The following is a 17440-nucleotide window of genomic DNA, read 5'->3' on the forward strand; positions in this document are numbered from 1 at the left end:
AAGAACCTTCCAGGCCAATTGCAACAGTCACTGTGACTGATGCAGCTGAGGGGGAACAAGAAACCATTGTTCCAAAGAAGTGGAAACATCAAAGCTCTCATCCACTCACTAATCTCACAAGTGATCTCAACTCGGGAATTCGAACAAGATCATCCGTCAACCATCTCGCTCACCTCAATGAGTATTGTGCCCATAATGCCTTCCTATCTCAAATTGAGCCTTCAAATGTAACAGTCGCCTTGACTGATGCAGATTGGGTGCTTGCCATGCAAGATGAGCTCAATCAATTCAAAAGAAATGAGGTATGGCACCTAGTCCCTAGACCGCCTAATCGTACCGTCATTGGTACTAGGTGGGTCTTTCGCAACAAGCTTGATGACTCGGGAGAAATCGTAAGGAACAAGGCTAGATTAGTGGTGCAAGGTTATAACCAACAAGAGGGTATTGATTACGATGAAACCTATGCACCGGTAGCTAGACTTGAGGCCATACGATTGCTTATAGCTTTTGCGGCTCACAAAGGCATTAAACTCTTCCAAATGGATGTCAAAACCGCTTTCTTAAATGGATATTTGGAAGAAGATGTCTTTGTAGAGCAACCACCGGGTTTTGAGAACAATGATTTGCCTAACCATGTTTTCAAATTAGACAAAGCTCTTTATGGTTTAAAACAAGCACCAAGATGTTGGTATGATAGATTCTCTAAATTCCTTATTGAAAATGGTTTTAAAAGAGGCTCCGTTGACAAAACATTGTTCTTAAAGCAATCAGATTTAACTGTTGGTTGTACAAGTATATGTTGATGACATTATATTTGGTGCAACAAATGAACTCCTTTACTTATATTTTTCGGAACTAATGAAATCGGAGTTTGAAATGAGCATGATGGGTGAGCTAGGATTCTTCCTTGGGCTCCAAATTAAGCAATCAAAGGATGGAATCATGATCCATCAACAAAAGTATATCAAAGAAATGCTTAAGAAATTTGGGATGACTAATGGTAAGCCTCATGATACACCTATGGTAGCCGGGTCCAAATTGGACAAAGATGAACTCGGTAAGAATGTTAGTGATAAGGTGTATAGAGGTATGATAGGCTCACTTCTTTACTTGACCGCAAGTCGTCCCGACATTCTCTTTAGTGTATGCTTATGTGCTAGGTTCCAAGCAAATCCGAAAGAATCACATTTCAAAGCCGTTAAACGAATTCTTCGGTATTTGATTGGAACCCAAAATCTTTACCTATGGTACCCCTTATATTGTCCTTTTGATCTTATAGGCTTTTCGGATGCGGACTATGCGGGGTGCACGGTGGATAGAAAGAGTACCTCCGGAATTGCAACGTTCTTGGGTCCTTGCTTGACTTCTTGGGCCTCAAAGAAACAAAACACGGTAGCTCTTTCTACGGCCGAAAGTGAGTATGTTAGTGCGGCACATTGTTGTTCTCAACTCCTTTGGGTAAAACAACAACTCTTGGATTTTGGTATTATTTTTGACTCCATTCCTTTAATGTGCGATAACACGAGTGCAATAAATATTTCCAAAAATCCTATTCAACACTCCAAAACCAAGCATATTGATATTCGTCACCATTTTATTCGTGATCATGTGGAAAAAGGACATATTAAACTTATCTTTTGCAAGACCGAAAATCAAATTGCCGATATTTTTACTAAACCACTTGCAAGAGAACATTTTGAGAAATTTAGATTAGAAATTGGATTAATTAATAGCATGTGATTTTTTGTGTGAATTTTACATAATTCCTTAATTGATTTAATTAAATTTGGATATATGTTATTAAGTGTTCTAAGTGCATTGAATTCATGATTAGACCAAAAATTGACACCGTAATTGTGAGTCGGTAATCACTCAACCTCATATCTAAATTTACGTTTATTATATGCTACCTTGCGTTTTTATTTCGAGTAATTCAATTTGTCTAGTTGGGCCAACCACCTCACTTACCACAATAAATGGGCCATTAATTTCTTCAATCCTCTACCTACACCTACCCGTCCAAACCAACTAAACCCACTAACTCTTCCTCTCCCAAATCCAACTCCCTCTTATCTCACCTATCCTAACCCACCATGGTAAAAACATCATTCAACACACCCATTAAACCCACAAAAATTACCTCCCCTGTCACATCAAAACCACCTATATCACCAACTTCAACTATGACCCCAGTCAAAACATCCTACGCCTTTCCTCCACAAACTTCAAACACCACACCTTCGACAAACCCAGATCCACCTAGCCCTCAACCATCACCAAAACCCTCTGACCCTCCATCATCCGACGACATACCCATCGCCACAATGGTAGGACGACGCACGCGAGGTGTTCGTAAGAAGAGCTCCACTGTTCCGAGCTCCTCCTCTGAACCAGTGACGGTATTGGTTGAAGATGTTGAAGATGAAACCGAATTTGATTTGAATGAAAACCCATCAAAATCCGGCGAGTCTGACCCGACTCCGGAGAAAAAGAACAACAAGAGAAAAGAAAAAGCCTCCTCCTCTCAATTACCCCCAATTTCAGAAACTTTCGAGCAAAGCAATGTTGATAACCCGATTGATGATACCCCAATCGAAAATCCAAATGAACCCCCTCAGAAAAAATCGAAACCTTCAAAGAAAAAGCTTGTCTACCTTGGTCCCTCAGATCCGGTGTCCCTTATCTCGAAGTGGGACTTAGCCGTGGTTTGGAATCACCTTGAGAGTATTGATCTCCCTACTTCAATTTACAAAAACTGTGAAAGGTTAATGAACATCAAAGCTATCCACTCCCCTCGGGTTTACAATCAAACGTGGTTTGACCCGCCTGCCTTTCACTCAGTCCGAGATATGGTTTTAGCTCAAGGTTGGGAAAAACTGTTGGAAATGCGAGAGCCGGTGTTTGTTAGTGAGGTGATTCAATTCTTTGCTACGGTACGGGTTGATAAATCTGGTGAAACTCTTACGGCCAAGGTGAACGGTAAGCCCCTTAAGCTGTCTCAATCTGATTTCGCTACCGCCCTTGGTATTCCCGTTGGAGGTTATGACAAACTCCCCTCCGAAACTTGGGTGGCTTTGTCTTATGCCTCACCTCTTAGCATTGCTCAAACCGTGTGTCCCAAAACTGTCTCCCCCGGACCCGTGAGCAACACCCAAATCCCTCCTCCTCTTCGAATCATTTTTAACATGTTGTGTCGCTCAATTTATCCTTCGGGTGATAGAGGAAAACTCACCATTGCCATACAATATTTAATCTATCATATTGCTACCCATAAGAAGGTGAACCTAGTTGGTTTGATGTTTAAAAGATTTCACCTCATTTCGACCAAGCTTCGTCGACCTTCTTCTAGTATAATTTACCTCCCCTATGGCATGTGGTTATCGGTTGTGCTCAAGGCACAAGGGGTGTTGGTAAACACTAGCTTGGGTTCGTTGGATATGTATGATGTGATGAGTGATGGGCAAATGGGAAAGATGTTGATCAAAATTGAGAATGATGCGCTGATTTCTGTGAAAATTAAAAAGGACCCAGAAGTTGGGTCATCAAGTCAAGTGAATGCGGGTGGTATGCAGGAAGTACTCAATGCCGTGGCAGAGTTAGGTGCGTGGCTTAAGGAAGATGCTTGCAAGAAGGACTTGGCCATCTCGGCCCTTGCCTCCACAATGGATCTCATCCGTGGAGAGGTGGACATCATTTCCACCCTTGTGTCAACAAAAGAAGTCGGTGATGATCATGTGGATGATGACCCGTTGGGTAGTGGCTCGGATGGTGAACAAGCCTCCTCCCCTTAGCCTTCCTCCTTCCTCTCGGCCCTTTTAACCTTTTACCCGTATCCCTTCATTTTGTTCCACCCTTGGTTGTGCCTTTCTAAGACTATGTTTTATTGCTTGTTATTTTGAACAATTGGTGGTGTACTTTAAACTCTATTTAGCTTTGTTGAACTTTGATTAACTTATGCTTAATCCTTGTTGATGTTGACCTTGTTACCTTGTCACACTTATATGTGTCTTTTTGTGTTTTCTTATGCCTATTTGCACTCTAATGCTTTTGACATCTCTATCCATTTGATGATGTCAAGAGGGGGAAAAAGGTAAACTCATGCTCTTAATCTCCTTGCTATTGATTAAACCAATGTCTTGTCTAACCTTCTTAAGCTTGATTCTTGTTTTGGGGCAATGTAAAATTGTCTTGATAGTTTGATTCTTGCTTTTGCCCTTGGTAAGGTAATATTGTCCCTTCTCTATCATTTGATCTTGCTTACTTAAAATTCTTGAATCAAGGTGCTTACATTGCTTATACATTCGTTTGGGGCTTGTCATCATCAAAGGGGGAATTTGTTGGGTTCCTTATGTTGATGATAACATGCCCATTTGATTTGTGTTATCTTAGTTTACCTTTTCAGGATTAATGATGTAATCAAGCTTGGATTAAGAAGTATTGAAGTTGTTATTAATCCCATTGTAATTAGTCATGTGTCATCTAATGTACAAGTGGGAAAGTTTAGTATAGCAGAGTAATAGAAACAGTCCAGATGACTGTTGCTTTAACACGCATACAGCTGAGTGGACTTTGCCACAACTCGTAGAAACTTGAAGCTTCTTTTTTCTCTCAAATGCTTTCACGTGACTGATTTTTTCAAAGATAAAAATCTGATTTTATTAAGGAGGTAGTATTCTTTAAAGAGTGGTTTGAATTATTCAAAATGTTTTCCTCTTTATGCAAATTCAATCCTTTGGTTTTTAAGAAAACAAAAATTGCTTTTTGCCATTTTGGTGCTAACTTGTCATCATGTGACTTGTCTCACATCCTTTGTTTTTCTGAAAAAGCATGAGCATTTAAGGTTGTCTTTCAAACCTTCTTTCTCTATTCTTACCTTTGCAAAAGACTCCTTTTTGGTGCAAGTTATTAGGTGGTTGCAAATGGTCTTCACATGTGAGGTCTTTGACCCTTCAAAACCCTAGCAACCCCTTCACTCACCTCCTCTATAAATACCGAGTCCCTCCCTTCATAAATCTCAAGACTTTCTGAATTAATTCTTTCATGTTTTGCAAAGTATTTTTAAAGGATTAAAATCGTGTTTCTTGCAAAATCATTTTTAAAGTCTTCAAGTGTCTTTCAGTTTCTCTGATCGTGGCCATTTGTTGCTTTTATATACTAAACTCTCTTGCTTAAAAGTGTTGATCTTGTAAAAGTTGTCCACCTCTATTCTTTGTTAAGAATGTGTTAGTGGAAACTTGATCCCTTACATTTTAAGTGTGTTAGAAGAGTTTAGGACGGAGTAGTCTTTTACTCTTGACAACCGGAGTAGGTTGTGAGTTGGCAATCGGAGTAGATTGCGAGTTAGCTTGTCATAGAACGGAGTAGTTCTTGTACTAGCTTTGCAACCGGAGTAGGTTGGCGTCTTTTATTACAAGGGTCTTTTAGTTGTCGGAGTAGATCACTAAAGGAAAGTAATAAAAAGGTAGATTGGACGTAGGCACTTTAGTATTTGCCGAACCAATTCAAAAACTCGTGTTCATTGTTTATCTCTTTAATTCCGCTGCTTTCTTTCTTTGTTTGTTTGTTTTGTTTTGCTTAAACTTAGAAGTGTGATTCATCATCTGTCGTATTTGGTCTGCAGTAATACTCCACAAACCGAGACAAATAGATACTGAATAACGATTGTTGCTTTCATACTTCAAACAAACATTCATTGTAACTTTGTTTGTTTTGTTTCGCTTAAACTTAGAAGTAACAGTTCATCATACTGTCGTATTTGGTCTGCAGTAATACTCCACAAACTGAGACAAATAGATACAGTCAGAACGATTGTTGCTTTCATACTTCAGCAAACATTCATCGTGATACTTGTTCAATCTTTCAATATTATTCAAAGTATCTTCTAATCTCTTTTGTTCACTTAACTTACTTTAATCCAATAAAGTTGAAGTTAAAATTTTAAAAAAGAGTACCTAATTCACCCCCTCCCCCTCTTAGGTACTTGAATCCATAAACTCAACAGTTAACATTAGTGTTGATTGGATTCCTCCATTTCAGCTCGATATGCTAGTTCTAGGATCATGCAAGATAGGTCCTTATTTTCCAAGATGGATTACAACTCAAAAAAACTTGTTGCTGCTTGATATATCCAATGCTAGTATTGCAGACACTATTCCTCTTTCCTTTTGGAGCTCTAGCTTGTTGTCGGGAATTGAGGCTCTAGTCATGTCTCGCAATATGATTTATGGTATGATTCCAGATGTATCAATCATCTTTAATAACTCCCTTCTAATTGACTTGGGTTACAACTTCTTTGAAGGTTTAATACCCTCATTTCTAAGGAATAATGTATCAATTCTACGTCTAAACAATAACAAGTTTTCAGAAGGCCTTTTTAATTTATTGTCCCCACACACACAAGTTATCAGAAGTCCTCTTTTCGATCTTGATATATCCAACAACTTGCTTTCAGAAAAGTTTCCGAACTGTTGGAGTTATCTCGATCAATTAGTTAACTTGCATTTGGAAAATAATAGTCTTTGGGGAAACTTACCAACCTCCATGGGTGCGTTAGACCAACTTCGTGGTTTACACTTAAGTAACAATAATCTATCAGGTGAAATACCGGCATCCCTAGTAAATTGCAAGTCATTGGCATTTCTTGACATTGCAAATAACTCATTGGTTGGTCACATACCCCCTAGCTTTGGGCATTATTTCAGGAATCTTGTCATTCTTAACCTACAAAATAATGGGTTTACCGGAGTCCTTCCTACAAGCTTTTGTGATCTTTCACATCTTCAACTCATGGACCTTTCAGGCAATCACATCTCTGGTACTATTCCAAAATGTTTATACAAACTGGTAAGCATGTCTAATACAGATGGCAACTCCTTTGAACTGCTGGAATATTATCTAATCAATAAAAATGACGGGCTTAATATAGATGGCAAGTCCGATGATACACGCGTGATGTGGAAAAGAAATGAACGGACATTTGGTGGCAGTGATTCATTAGGATTACTTAAAGGCATTGATTTTTCCAACAATAAGCTAGAAGGTCATATTCCAGAAAGTATATCAAGTCTCGTTGGATTAAAATTCTTAAATCTATCACGAAACAATCTTACCGGTTTTATTATGCCAAGTATAGGTCAACTGACCTCTTTGGAGTCACTTGATTTATCACATAACCATCTTACCGGAGAAATCCCAGCAAGTTTGGCTCAAGTTAGCTATCTAACCACATTCGATATTTCCGACAATAACTTGACGGGGAAGATTCCAGTCGGTACCCAATTGCAAAGCTTTGATGCATCAAGTTACATGGGAAATCCTGGGCTTTGCGGAGCACCGCTCCCTACATGTGCTAGAGATGAAGCACCCACCATCGCGCCAAATGGTTACCACGAGCAAGACACGAAAGACAACTTTATGCTAGGACTTTACATAAGTGCGATACTTGGATTCATCGTAGGATTTTGGGGAGTTTGTGGCACTTTAGTCGTGAAGAGATCTTGGAGACATGCCTATTTCCGATTCTATGAAGAAATTAAAGACAGGGTGTATGTTATATGGGTTGTTAACATAGCTAGAGCTTGGAGGAGATCTTAAAGCTATTTTCTTAATCTTTGTATCCATAAGTGTGTAGTTTACAGCTTCTTTATAATTTCTGATCAATAATGAAGTTTGAATGTTCTTTTCTTTCTTGGAAATGATGTATATGGGTCTGATTTATGGGGGTTGTTTGCGATAATAAGTGACCGTGTTATATGTCTAATATCGGTCACCAGAGAAAAGTCTTGTGTATCCGCTTTCAATATTACCGTGTTATAGGGAGTTGTTTAGGCATTATGGTAACGATGGTTCCTTGTTGATAGATTGGCATGTACTCCGTATATGCACAGGGCCGTCTTAAGAGAGTCGTTAAAAAGTTATATTGACCTTCCTAACAAGGTCTCGTATGTAGTTGCGTAGCTGTCCGATTCCTTAACAAGATTAATCAAATCCTTAACATCACAAACTTGAAAGAATGATAACTTAAATTATCCAAGTATCTATAACTTAAGTCAACAACAAGCATACTTCTGCAACAATGATAAAGTCAACTCCTGTGAATATGTTCTGTATTATTCCTCAAAAATTACCAATATTAAATTATGAATCTTATATAAATTAATTATGATGTGATGAAAACCATACCAACTCATCACATTATATGTCTCGGCCGTCAGCCTTAAAGAATATCCCTTGATAGACAGCTTGTATCTATCTAGAGCCGTCTAATTGCATGTTCAAAAGGTTCTTAGTTATTCCTACTATCGAGTTTATGCTGAAAAATGAAGATGATGCAATGCAAGTCGATAGCAGTTTGCATTGTTGTAGCCATCTTGGGTGTGATTTCAACCGCGGTGGGCCTTCTGCTCGAGTTCGCCCCTGATAAGACAATGGTAAGGTTATAACTGCTTGTTAATTTACCTATTTATGTTCAGGGCCGAAGCTAGAGTTACTCGATTGATTGTTGAAACCTTTGATGTTTTGGACAGGTTCGTTTGTTTCGGTTTAGCTGGAATAACGATGATGACTACTGCACAGGTGAAGATTGTGTGCAGTGTGATTACTTTCGCAGTGCCGCATTCTATCTGTTGGTTGCAGCTTCAGTTTCTGTCATTTTTGCTCAAATCATCATAAGTATCTCAACTGACTGTGGTTGTTGCAGCGGACGGAATTCTTCTTCCTCTTCACAGATACTTTCCATTTTCGCTTTCGTCTTCTCCTGGTAATTATATTTTGGATATTCTCTCGTACCCCTAAACTTTTTCGTAAGGTCTGCCCCTCGTTTTTCACAAAAAAAATTTGACCAATAATTCGATGTTACGAGTTTAGAAGACGGTAATTTTTTTTTTTCAAACCAATTATCTCGTCAAGTCCTGGAATTTGAAAAAAAAAATTCACCGCCTTTTGAACTCGTAGCCTGTAGTTATGGTTGATCAAAAGTTTTTTTGACGAATAAACTTTGACCGATCATAATTCCCGACTACGACTTGAGAGATCAGTAAATTCTTTTTCGAACTGAACATCTCTTAAAACGGTCAATTTGAAAAAAAAGGTTCATCATATTCTGACTTGTAACCAAGACAAGAGTTATTAACAGTCAACGTTATTTTGCAAGAAAATAAGGGTATATCTTAGAAAATGAAAAAGTTGAGGGTACACGAGAGAATATCTCTTATATTTTTGAGATTTTATCACTTTTACCCCTCGAAATAAACATGTAGAATCAACGAGAAAAACCGTTGTATGGATGATAAATTGGCAGGTTGTCATGTATAGCAGCAATAATAGTCTACTTAATCGGAGGAGCTAAACAGTATGGCGTTCAATTCCCCGAGTCAGGCCGCGTGTCGTCATTACGCAGTCTCTGGGTTGATAATACAAACTGTTACAAGGTTAAACCTGGGCTATTTGGTGCAGCTGCTGCATTTTGTTTTGGTGCTGCATCTCTTGGAATCATTAATTACCTTATTTCGATTTCCAAAAATAACAGGACAGAAATTTCTAGTACTACTACTGAGTTTCAGAATCATGGTAATTCTCCTGATCATATGGATCGTCCAACTGACATAGCAATAGCGCTACCAGACGTCCCAGCAACACCAGTGCGCAGATTTGTGACAGCTGAACGATATCAGCTTCCAACAGAACCACGGCGAATTCCTGTGATGGTACAAGCTTGAGTTGCATTCCAAGGATTTTTCCAACCTTTTGAAATGAATGTATCAAAATCTATGATTGGAGTGGAAACTGAGAGTGTCTTTTTTCCACTTCGACTTGACTCACTCGAGGCTACAGTCGTATTTATGTGATTATTTGTGAATTTGATCCAACTTGGCTCATATTTCGTTTTCCCAATTGCTAATCTAATATTGTTACTCCGTATTTGTTAAGTCGAGCAGTTTCTTTATCTTAGCTGTGCATTGGGTAAAAACCCGAATCCAAACACAAACTTAGTTCGTCCAAGGCACAGTTTTTTCTTATTAAAGATGTAAATGTTAAACTTGAGAATTTGTCCAATTTCAACATTATTGTAGTTTAAACTCGGAGAAAAGAGGCTGCTAGTATTATTCAATTTGAAGTCAATGCAATTTGAAGTCAATGGGTCAATGCAATTTGATGCTGATGTTTCATTGAGTACAAATTTGATTTACTCTTATGTTATTTCAACATCTACCTAACTTGTTTAGGATATAGCCATATAGTATGAGTATTTTAGACTTGACAAACGGGTCAACCGGTCGAATCCAGGTCAATTCTGTTCGAGTTTGTTAGAAACGGGTCGAGTTCGGATTAGGATTATTTTCGGGTTTATTATAATCAACTTTTTTAGCCATATCGATTCGTCTGCGACAATATCGGGTCTAGTTAGGCTAAGTCAGGTCAATTCGGGTTAGGGGTCAAGCCCGATCTTCAGTTCGGGTGTTAGATTGGATTATTTGAGTCGGGTAAGTTTTGTGAGGTCTAATATCCTCTATCTATAAAAGCTGAAGCATTTCAAGCCTTCTAATTGGTCCATGGATTTTTAGAAATTGAAAAAACTTTAATTTAGGTGGGGTCCCCCACTTCCCCACTTACTTGGTAAGTAATTAATTACACTCTCCCATGCTTTTATTAAGTGATTAATATGTCTCCTACTTTCATTAATTAAATTGAGAGTATAGAGTTTAGTTTTAGTATGGTTTTATATAGATTTTGGATCACCTATTATTGGGTCATATACTAAGACGAATTTATGAAGATTGGTAATTATATTTCTTGACCTATTCTTAATGTATTTGGTAAGTAATTAATTACACTCTCCCATGCTTTTATTAAGTGATTAATATGTCTCCTACTTTCATTAATTAAATTGAGAGTATAGAGTTTAGTTTTAGTATGGTTTTATATAGATTTTGGATCACCTATTATTGGGTCATATACTAAGACGAATTTATGAAGATTGGTAATTATATTTCTTGACCTATTCTTAATGTATGCGCCTTATTTTTAAGTGTTAGAAAATATAATCTGCCTATTTTCATTTCCCTTCTATATTCAAAGCAAACGATTTTGTTGTTGTATTTGTAACCTAGAATATTGATTTCTTAAGTAATTTTTTTTCGATAACTTCCAAGAAACATATAAGTTCATAATAACTTTGATTGTTATATTTGTTATCTATGTTTTTGAAATTATATATTATTTGAAATATGTATGATTATTATTAGTTGTACTCCCTAATTGGTTTCAAAACCGGAGAATTATTGTTGTATAACTATATTCAATTAATATGTCCATTTTTTAATTGGTATCTTGGATATAGTGATTCTTATTTTAAATTATAATTATGCCCAATTTATGCATTTCATCAAATTATTGGATATCCAATTCCGTACAATTATGCACGGATTTAAAACTAGTTGTTCCATCATTCTTCTCTATTAGAAATATAAGCATAATTCTAAAATTATCTTCAAACTTCTCTGCTTCAATGCTTAAGATTATGACACCAATTTTGGGTCCCTCTCTATATTTGTGTGTATCATCCTGTCACATCTAGATACTTGTATTATGTTTACTATTCAACCAAATAATTGATACTCCGTAAAACTTAGGACTAAAATGACCTTTTTCTGCATTATATAAACCAGGCATCACATAAGAACATGCGAAACAACTAAACATGATGTCTTAGCATTACCACTGTTCATCCTTACATCCCTATTAGCCGGTCTCTGCAATGGAGCCGGAATCGCCACATATTGGGGTCAAAACACGGGGGAAGGCACCTTAGCGGCCGCTTGTGCGACAGGAAATTACAAATTCATAAATATCGATTTCCTGAATGTATTTGGAAATGCTCAGACTGGTATTAGGAAGTTATATTATAGCTATTATTATGCAATTGTATTTCCTTATTCACGAGATCTTAGCCTTGATTTACGGGTGATGCTGTTAGCTTTGTATCCTATTTAAGCCACACTTTGGATTCGGTACCGTTATCGCTCTAGACACTCTTTATGGTTTTGGAAAATTGAGTCTGAACCATGTTAATAAAGCTCATAAACATATCGGTCACCTCAGTTTTATCGAGTAATAAATAAACCCAAGTTGCCCGTAAATAATCATTGACAATGGTTAAAAAATATTTCGCTCCACAAGACGAAGCAATACGATATGGCCCCCATAAATCGCAATGAATTAAATCAAAATAGTCCAAAGCACGCTTAGTATTCAAAATAAAACTGTCACGATGTTGTTTAGCCAAAAAACAAGCATCACAAATTACGTCTTTATTGCAAAATAAACTGCGAAAAGAGAGAGTAGTCTTGACCACTTTATCTGACGGATGTCCTAAGCGCCTTTGCCAAAGATCAAAATTCTCGTGCCCAGACACCGTGTGCACCGTCGATGGTCGCGCCCCCGCTTGAATCCTAAATAGTCCGTCTCGAAGCTCACCTAGCTCTCCAACGTCCTCTTCAGGTACTCCATACACTCTAGCTAATTATGTCAATTGTAATTCTTTTTCCGTCAAACAACGAGAATTTCTTGCAGTTGTGACCGCCGGAATGGAACCACCATCTTTTAAAGAGGCAGTTAAAGACTCTGGTTGGTGCGATGCCATGAAACACGAAATTGACGCCTTGGAGCGTAACGATACTTGGGAATTGACGGAATTACCAACGGACAAAAAGGCTCTTGGGTGTAGATATGGGTGTACAAGATTAAGTATAAATCGGATGGCACTGTTGAACGTCTCAAAGCCCGACTCCTGGTTTTCGAAAACCATCAAGTCGAAGGGATTGATTACGGAGACTTGGCAGCGAGACCAGCCGTGCTGCCAGAACCGTACCAGCCGAGGTACCACCTGAACCACCAGCACCTGCAGATGCACCAGAACCATGAGAAGCACCAGCATGAGCCTGATAAACCCGATACTCAGCTAGGGAACGAGGTCTATCGCCCCACCATTCCGGAAAACGTAATGTTTTAAAAAACCAGCGAGTGACCTCATGACCACGTGTCTCACAGGAGGAGCAGAATAGACTACGTTTATCATTCCGTTCTTTGTCACGAAGAGTGCGCCAATCAGTGTTGGCAGACGGGGTAGCAAAAATAGCAACATCAGAGACATTGGGCAATGTCTCATCACGCAAGGGCTCTTCTTGAAGAACGAGATTATAAGCACAACTAAGGGCAGGCAGAGGATCCAATTGAAACTGATAGGAGCGGAAATTACCGTATAGGGTGGGATCGAGTCCCATAAAGAATTGATGCAGCCTTTCATTATCTTGGTGTTGGATTGCCTTTGGTCCGATCCCGCATTCGCATTTACCGCATCGACAGGCGAACGGAGGCTCATGTGTAGCGAGAGAATCCCACAGGGACTTTAATTTGCCGAAATAGGTAGTCACAACCATGCCTTAGTTTGTTTACAATTATTTAATTGAGTTTTAAGGCCATGAATCATCGTACCGTCGATAACCGCATATTGTGCTTTGATTTCCGACCATAGTTCAGAAGCATCATCAGGGTAGGATATGTTTTCAAGAAAATTTGGATCAATCATATTTCTGATCCATTGTATGATGGTGCAATTAACAATCACCCAATTGTCGAGTTCGAACGCGTCTATAGGTTTCTTAATTGTCTCATCGATGAATCCAAACTTGCGGCGAGACTTGAGGGAGAACGTCATAGACTTTTGCCAAGCGTCGTAGTTGTCACGATGAAGAACAACATTAGATATTTTTGCACCCGGAACATCGTGTGAACCAAGGTAATAAGGGCTAAGAGGATCGATTGTGGGATGGGCAGCGAAGGCAGCGTCTCCGGCCATGACTGCGGAGTGTATGATTTTCGTGGTGGTGGAGGAAGGAAAAAATTAGGTTATTTTTGTGAAACAGGAGAATTCTGATACCATGTTAAGGAAATATTAGGGAAAGCTTGATTGTATTAGGGTAGCCAAAGTGTGGCTTAAATAAGATACAAAGCTAACAGCATCACCCGTAAATCAAGGCTAAGATCTCGTGAATAAGGAAATACAATCGCATAATAATAGCTATAATATAACTTCCTAATACAGACACCTCAGTAGCTGCTGTTTTAAGGTTTTATTTTCTTATTCCAAAATGAATTTTTGGAATTAAATTATATTGTTGGTTGGATTCGAACTCCCAACTAAACACCATAAGTGTGAAGGTAGATACATCTTATCAACATTATTTCTTATTATTTAGTGGAGTAGTGTTTTTATATATACTAGTTGTTGCACCGTGCCCAATCCCTATCGGGCGCGGTGCCCCAATTTGGTAAATGCTAAGCGAAATTGAGTCGAGATTGAGATATGTATTGATTGTGAACAATTAACGTATGGCCCGACTTAGGCGCATGCTACTTGAAAATAAAGATGCTTTGAATTAATAGAATACTTGTAATTAAAGCAAACAACAGTGTAGAAGTACAACGCAAAACGACATTGCCAATAATGCATAATAAAAGTGCTAAATCATGCCACACGATTTGCATTATAATATTGAGTTTTTAAAAATATGTACACAATACCCATCAAAACAAAACCTCTCAGGTTTAACTGTTTAAGAGATCGAGTGGTTTCCTGCCATCAATCAAAACGAATCCCAAATGCAACTCTTTTCCATTATACTGAGTTTAAAACAACTGCAACTTAAACCGTGCATTCCTGGTACATTGTAAGATCCAGTTTTACGGTTTAGATCGGTAGCCACTCACAATTATGTTGCGCCAAATAGGTGATATGTGTGAAATTTGTTCATCTATAAAGCTCGGGATCAGCGATTTACATCATTCATTATTTAGAGGCATTCTAGCTTTTCCTGCAACTCTGAACTAGCAAAAGCCAATAGCAAAAGCTGCACCAAAAAAAGAACAATGCTATTTGAGGACGTAGCGTTAAGACGGGACTAATTAAGTTCACAGAGTACCTTTAAAAGGTTAAGGAGTAATTGGAAATTTACGCTGGCAAGCAACTATGAAGTGCAACATCCGGAACAAACCAACCAGCAGAATATGTACCATAAATGTATATGCAACCTAGTAGATGGCGGGGAAATTAAATTAGGCTATAAAGCATATACAAGTCGTTTAAAAATTACTGTTAAGACTGAACTTTTTTTTTCCTCAATGCCTGTCATCGCAGAGCTAACCGTAGTTTCAATCTACACCACTTTTATATTTTTCTTGTGTTATTTACGAAAGAGAATCAAGACAAACTTCCGAGTGGAGTCATACATATACAAGTAGAATAATTATTGCTTACACCAATACTTGCTCGGTTCCCAATTTTACAATCACTAAAACAACCAATGAAACTCGAGAATCCAAAATGCATCTTCGTTAGAAATCATATTCCATAAACTGATAAGTTAAATAAATAATTTAATTAAAATTCATCATCCATTTGTTGTCCTAGAACAATAATCAAATAAAAATAATGAATTTTTGCTAGATATTAAATTTGCAAAAATGTCAAATATAATTCATGTGTAAACTAAACAAAGTTAGTATCATGTATTGATAATTACCTAATATTTTTGTTTCCAGTTCCGTTCAATTTAATTCTGTATAGGAATTCAATTACTAATCGACAAGAGGTAGAGAATAAACCAGTAAAATGATTGTAAGTTTAAACACCCAGATATGAAAAGACATAATGAGACATGCATAAGTTTCCCTGGAAATGTTTATTCTCTACATTTTTATACAAAAGGGATTTCAGGCCAGTACATACATACATACATCCAATACAGAGTCATATATTCAAACACCCTATTTTCTCGGGACAAATTTTGAAATAGATACTTTCATCTCGAGACTATATGAGCCCTATTCATTAGACACATACATATGGAAATAGCGGCTTAACCATGTAAAAAATTTGAACAAAATAACCTTGACAATGCAAATAGTTGCATAATTACCTAAATTCACCCTTTTCATCAAACAAAGACAACTGAAAAACACTAAACCATACATACAATTAAATTCTGGATAAATCCAAAACTCGAGGAAGAAATAATTAAAACCGGAAATTGAATGTAAACTAATAGACAAAAAACGTAAACCAGTATAAATTAGATGAATACCTTGCTATATTTTCCCTTTTAAAGGTTCTGCAGAATTTCATCGACGACGTTTTAGTACCTATCGACGACGTTTTCATTCCAAAAGACGATAATGCCCCTTGCACATTAACACTACTTTCTCTCTCTAAACATTTTTCTTTCAAATTTATATAAAAACCAATTAAATTAAAAAAAAAAAACCAACAACAACATCAATTAACATAACGGAACCCGAATCACCGATACGTAAACAAATGAAGTTGTTACCATCTCGGATTGACCGAGGTAGTGAATAACAAAGTAAGACAAAACGCAGTACTTTAAATCTATAAAATCTTATTAAAAGGCTAACCTAAAAAATGTGACATGGCAAGTTTAATTGTTACGTGGTAACTTTTAATGTAACATGGCAAAAAAAAAATGACATGGATTATCAATTTAAGAAAAAAAAAAAATATATGTTAAAAAACTTTAAAAATATAAGGTATTAACACAAAAAATAAAGAAAAAAAAATATTGTAAACCATTGATCTCCTCTCATAATTTTTGTTATTTATTTAACCATTATTTCCTTTATTTAATGAAATGACCTTTTATCATTACTATATATACTCCGTATTTATGTACCATATTTTTTATTTTCCTTTCATTTATAAAATTTTGAGAGAATTAGTAATAAAAAATTTCATATATATAACTATTATATTCACCCTAATCTTCAATTTTATTCAAAAAATAGCCCCTAAAGTATATATAGAAAAGTAAATTAATTGTTTCGTTTTTTATTTTTCTTATGTTTTGTATTAATTTGTTATTATTTTTTATGTTTGTATTAATATTGCAGGAGAATGAATTTCCAACTTTATTCAAAAAATTGGTAGGTAAGGTATAGCTAAAGAACTAAATTAATTATTTTGCTTTTTTTATTATGTTTTGAATTAATTAGAATGTTATTAGTTTTTTTTGTGTGTTTATATTAATATTTCAGGAGAATGAATTTTTAACTTTATTCAAAAAATTGGTAGGTAAAGTATACATAGAGAACTAAATTAATTGTCTCACTTTTTTTTATTATGTTTTGAATTAATTAGAATTTTATTAGTTATTTTTTTTTGTGTTTGTATTAATATTATAGGAGGATGATATACTCACATATCAATAACAATGCACGAGATTGGAAATAATGGCTATGGATCTTCTTACAGATTTTTTTCTTGGCTTAGATGACTCTTTCATTTTTGTCGATTTTTCTTTTTTCTACATGGTGTATTTGAAATATCGAATGGTAACAAAAATCTTTAATAATTTGTTGACATGTTGTT

The 17440-nt window shown here is 36.7% G+C and overlaps 2 protein-coding genes across 4 annotated transcripts; both read left to right on the forward strand.

Moving 5' to 3' along the window:
• Window positions 1–4073, forward strand: LOC141648121 (uncharacterized). The gene is made up of 2 exons (XM_074456604.1): window positions 1–302; window positions 1280–4073. Exon 2 carries the CDS (start codon window positions 2094–2096, stop codon window positions 3789–3791), a length of 1698 nt encoding a protein of 565 aa, XP_074312705.1. The 5' UTR covers window positions 1–302; window positions 1280–2093; the 3' UTR covers window positions 3792–4073.
• A 1939-nt stretch (window positions 4074–6012) lies between these two features.
• Window positions 6013–9911, forward strand: LOC141648122 (uncharacterized). Of its 3 annotated transcripts, XR_012545935.1 has the most exons (4): window positions 6013–8429; window positions 8526–8574; window positions 8699–8758; window positions 9299–9911. XR_012545935.1 is itself a non-coding variant. In XM_074456605.1 (3 exons), the coding sequence occupies exons 1-3, from the start codon at window positions 8319–8321 to the stop codon at window positions 9714–9716; spliced, it is 762 nt and encodes a 253-aa protein (XP_074312706.1). In that variant the 5' UTR covers window positions 6013–8318; the 3' UTR covers window positions 9717–9911. The 3 variants fall into 2 exon arrangements, 1 of the variants encoding a protein (XP_074312706.1); XR_012545934.1 differs by having other exon boundaries at window positions 8526–8758.
• The last annotated feature ends 7529 nt before the right edge of the window (window positions 9912–17440 follow it).

Source organism: Silene latifolia, chromosome 3 (assembly GCF_048544455.1).
Source record: "Silene latifolia isolate original U9 population chromosome 3, ASM4854445v1, whole genome shotgun sequence".
In the NCBI taxonomy this organism is placed as follows: domain Eukaryota; kingdom Viridiplantae; phylum Streptophyta; class Magnoliopsida; order Caryophyllales; family Caryophyllaceae; genus Silene; species Silene latifolia.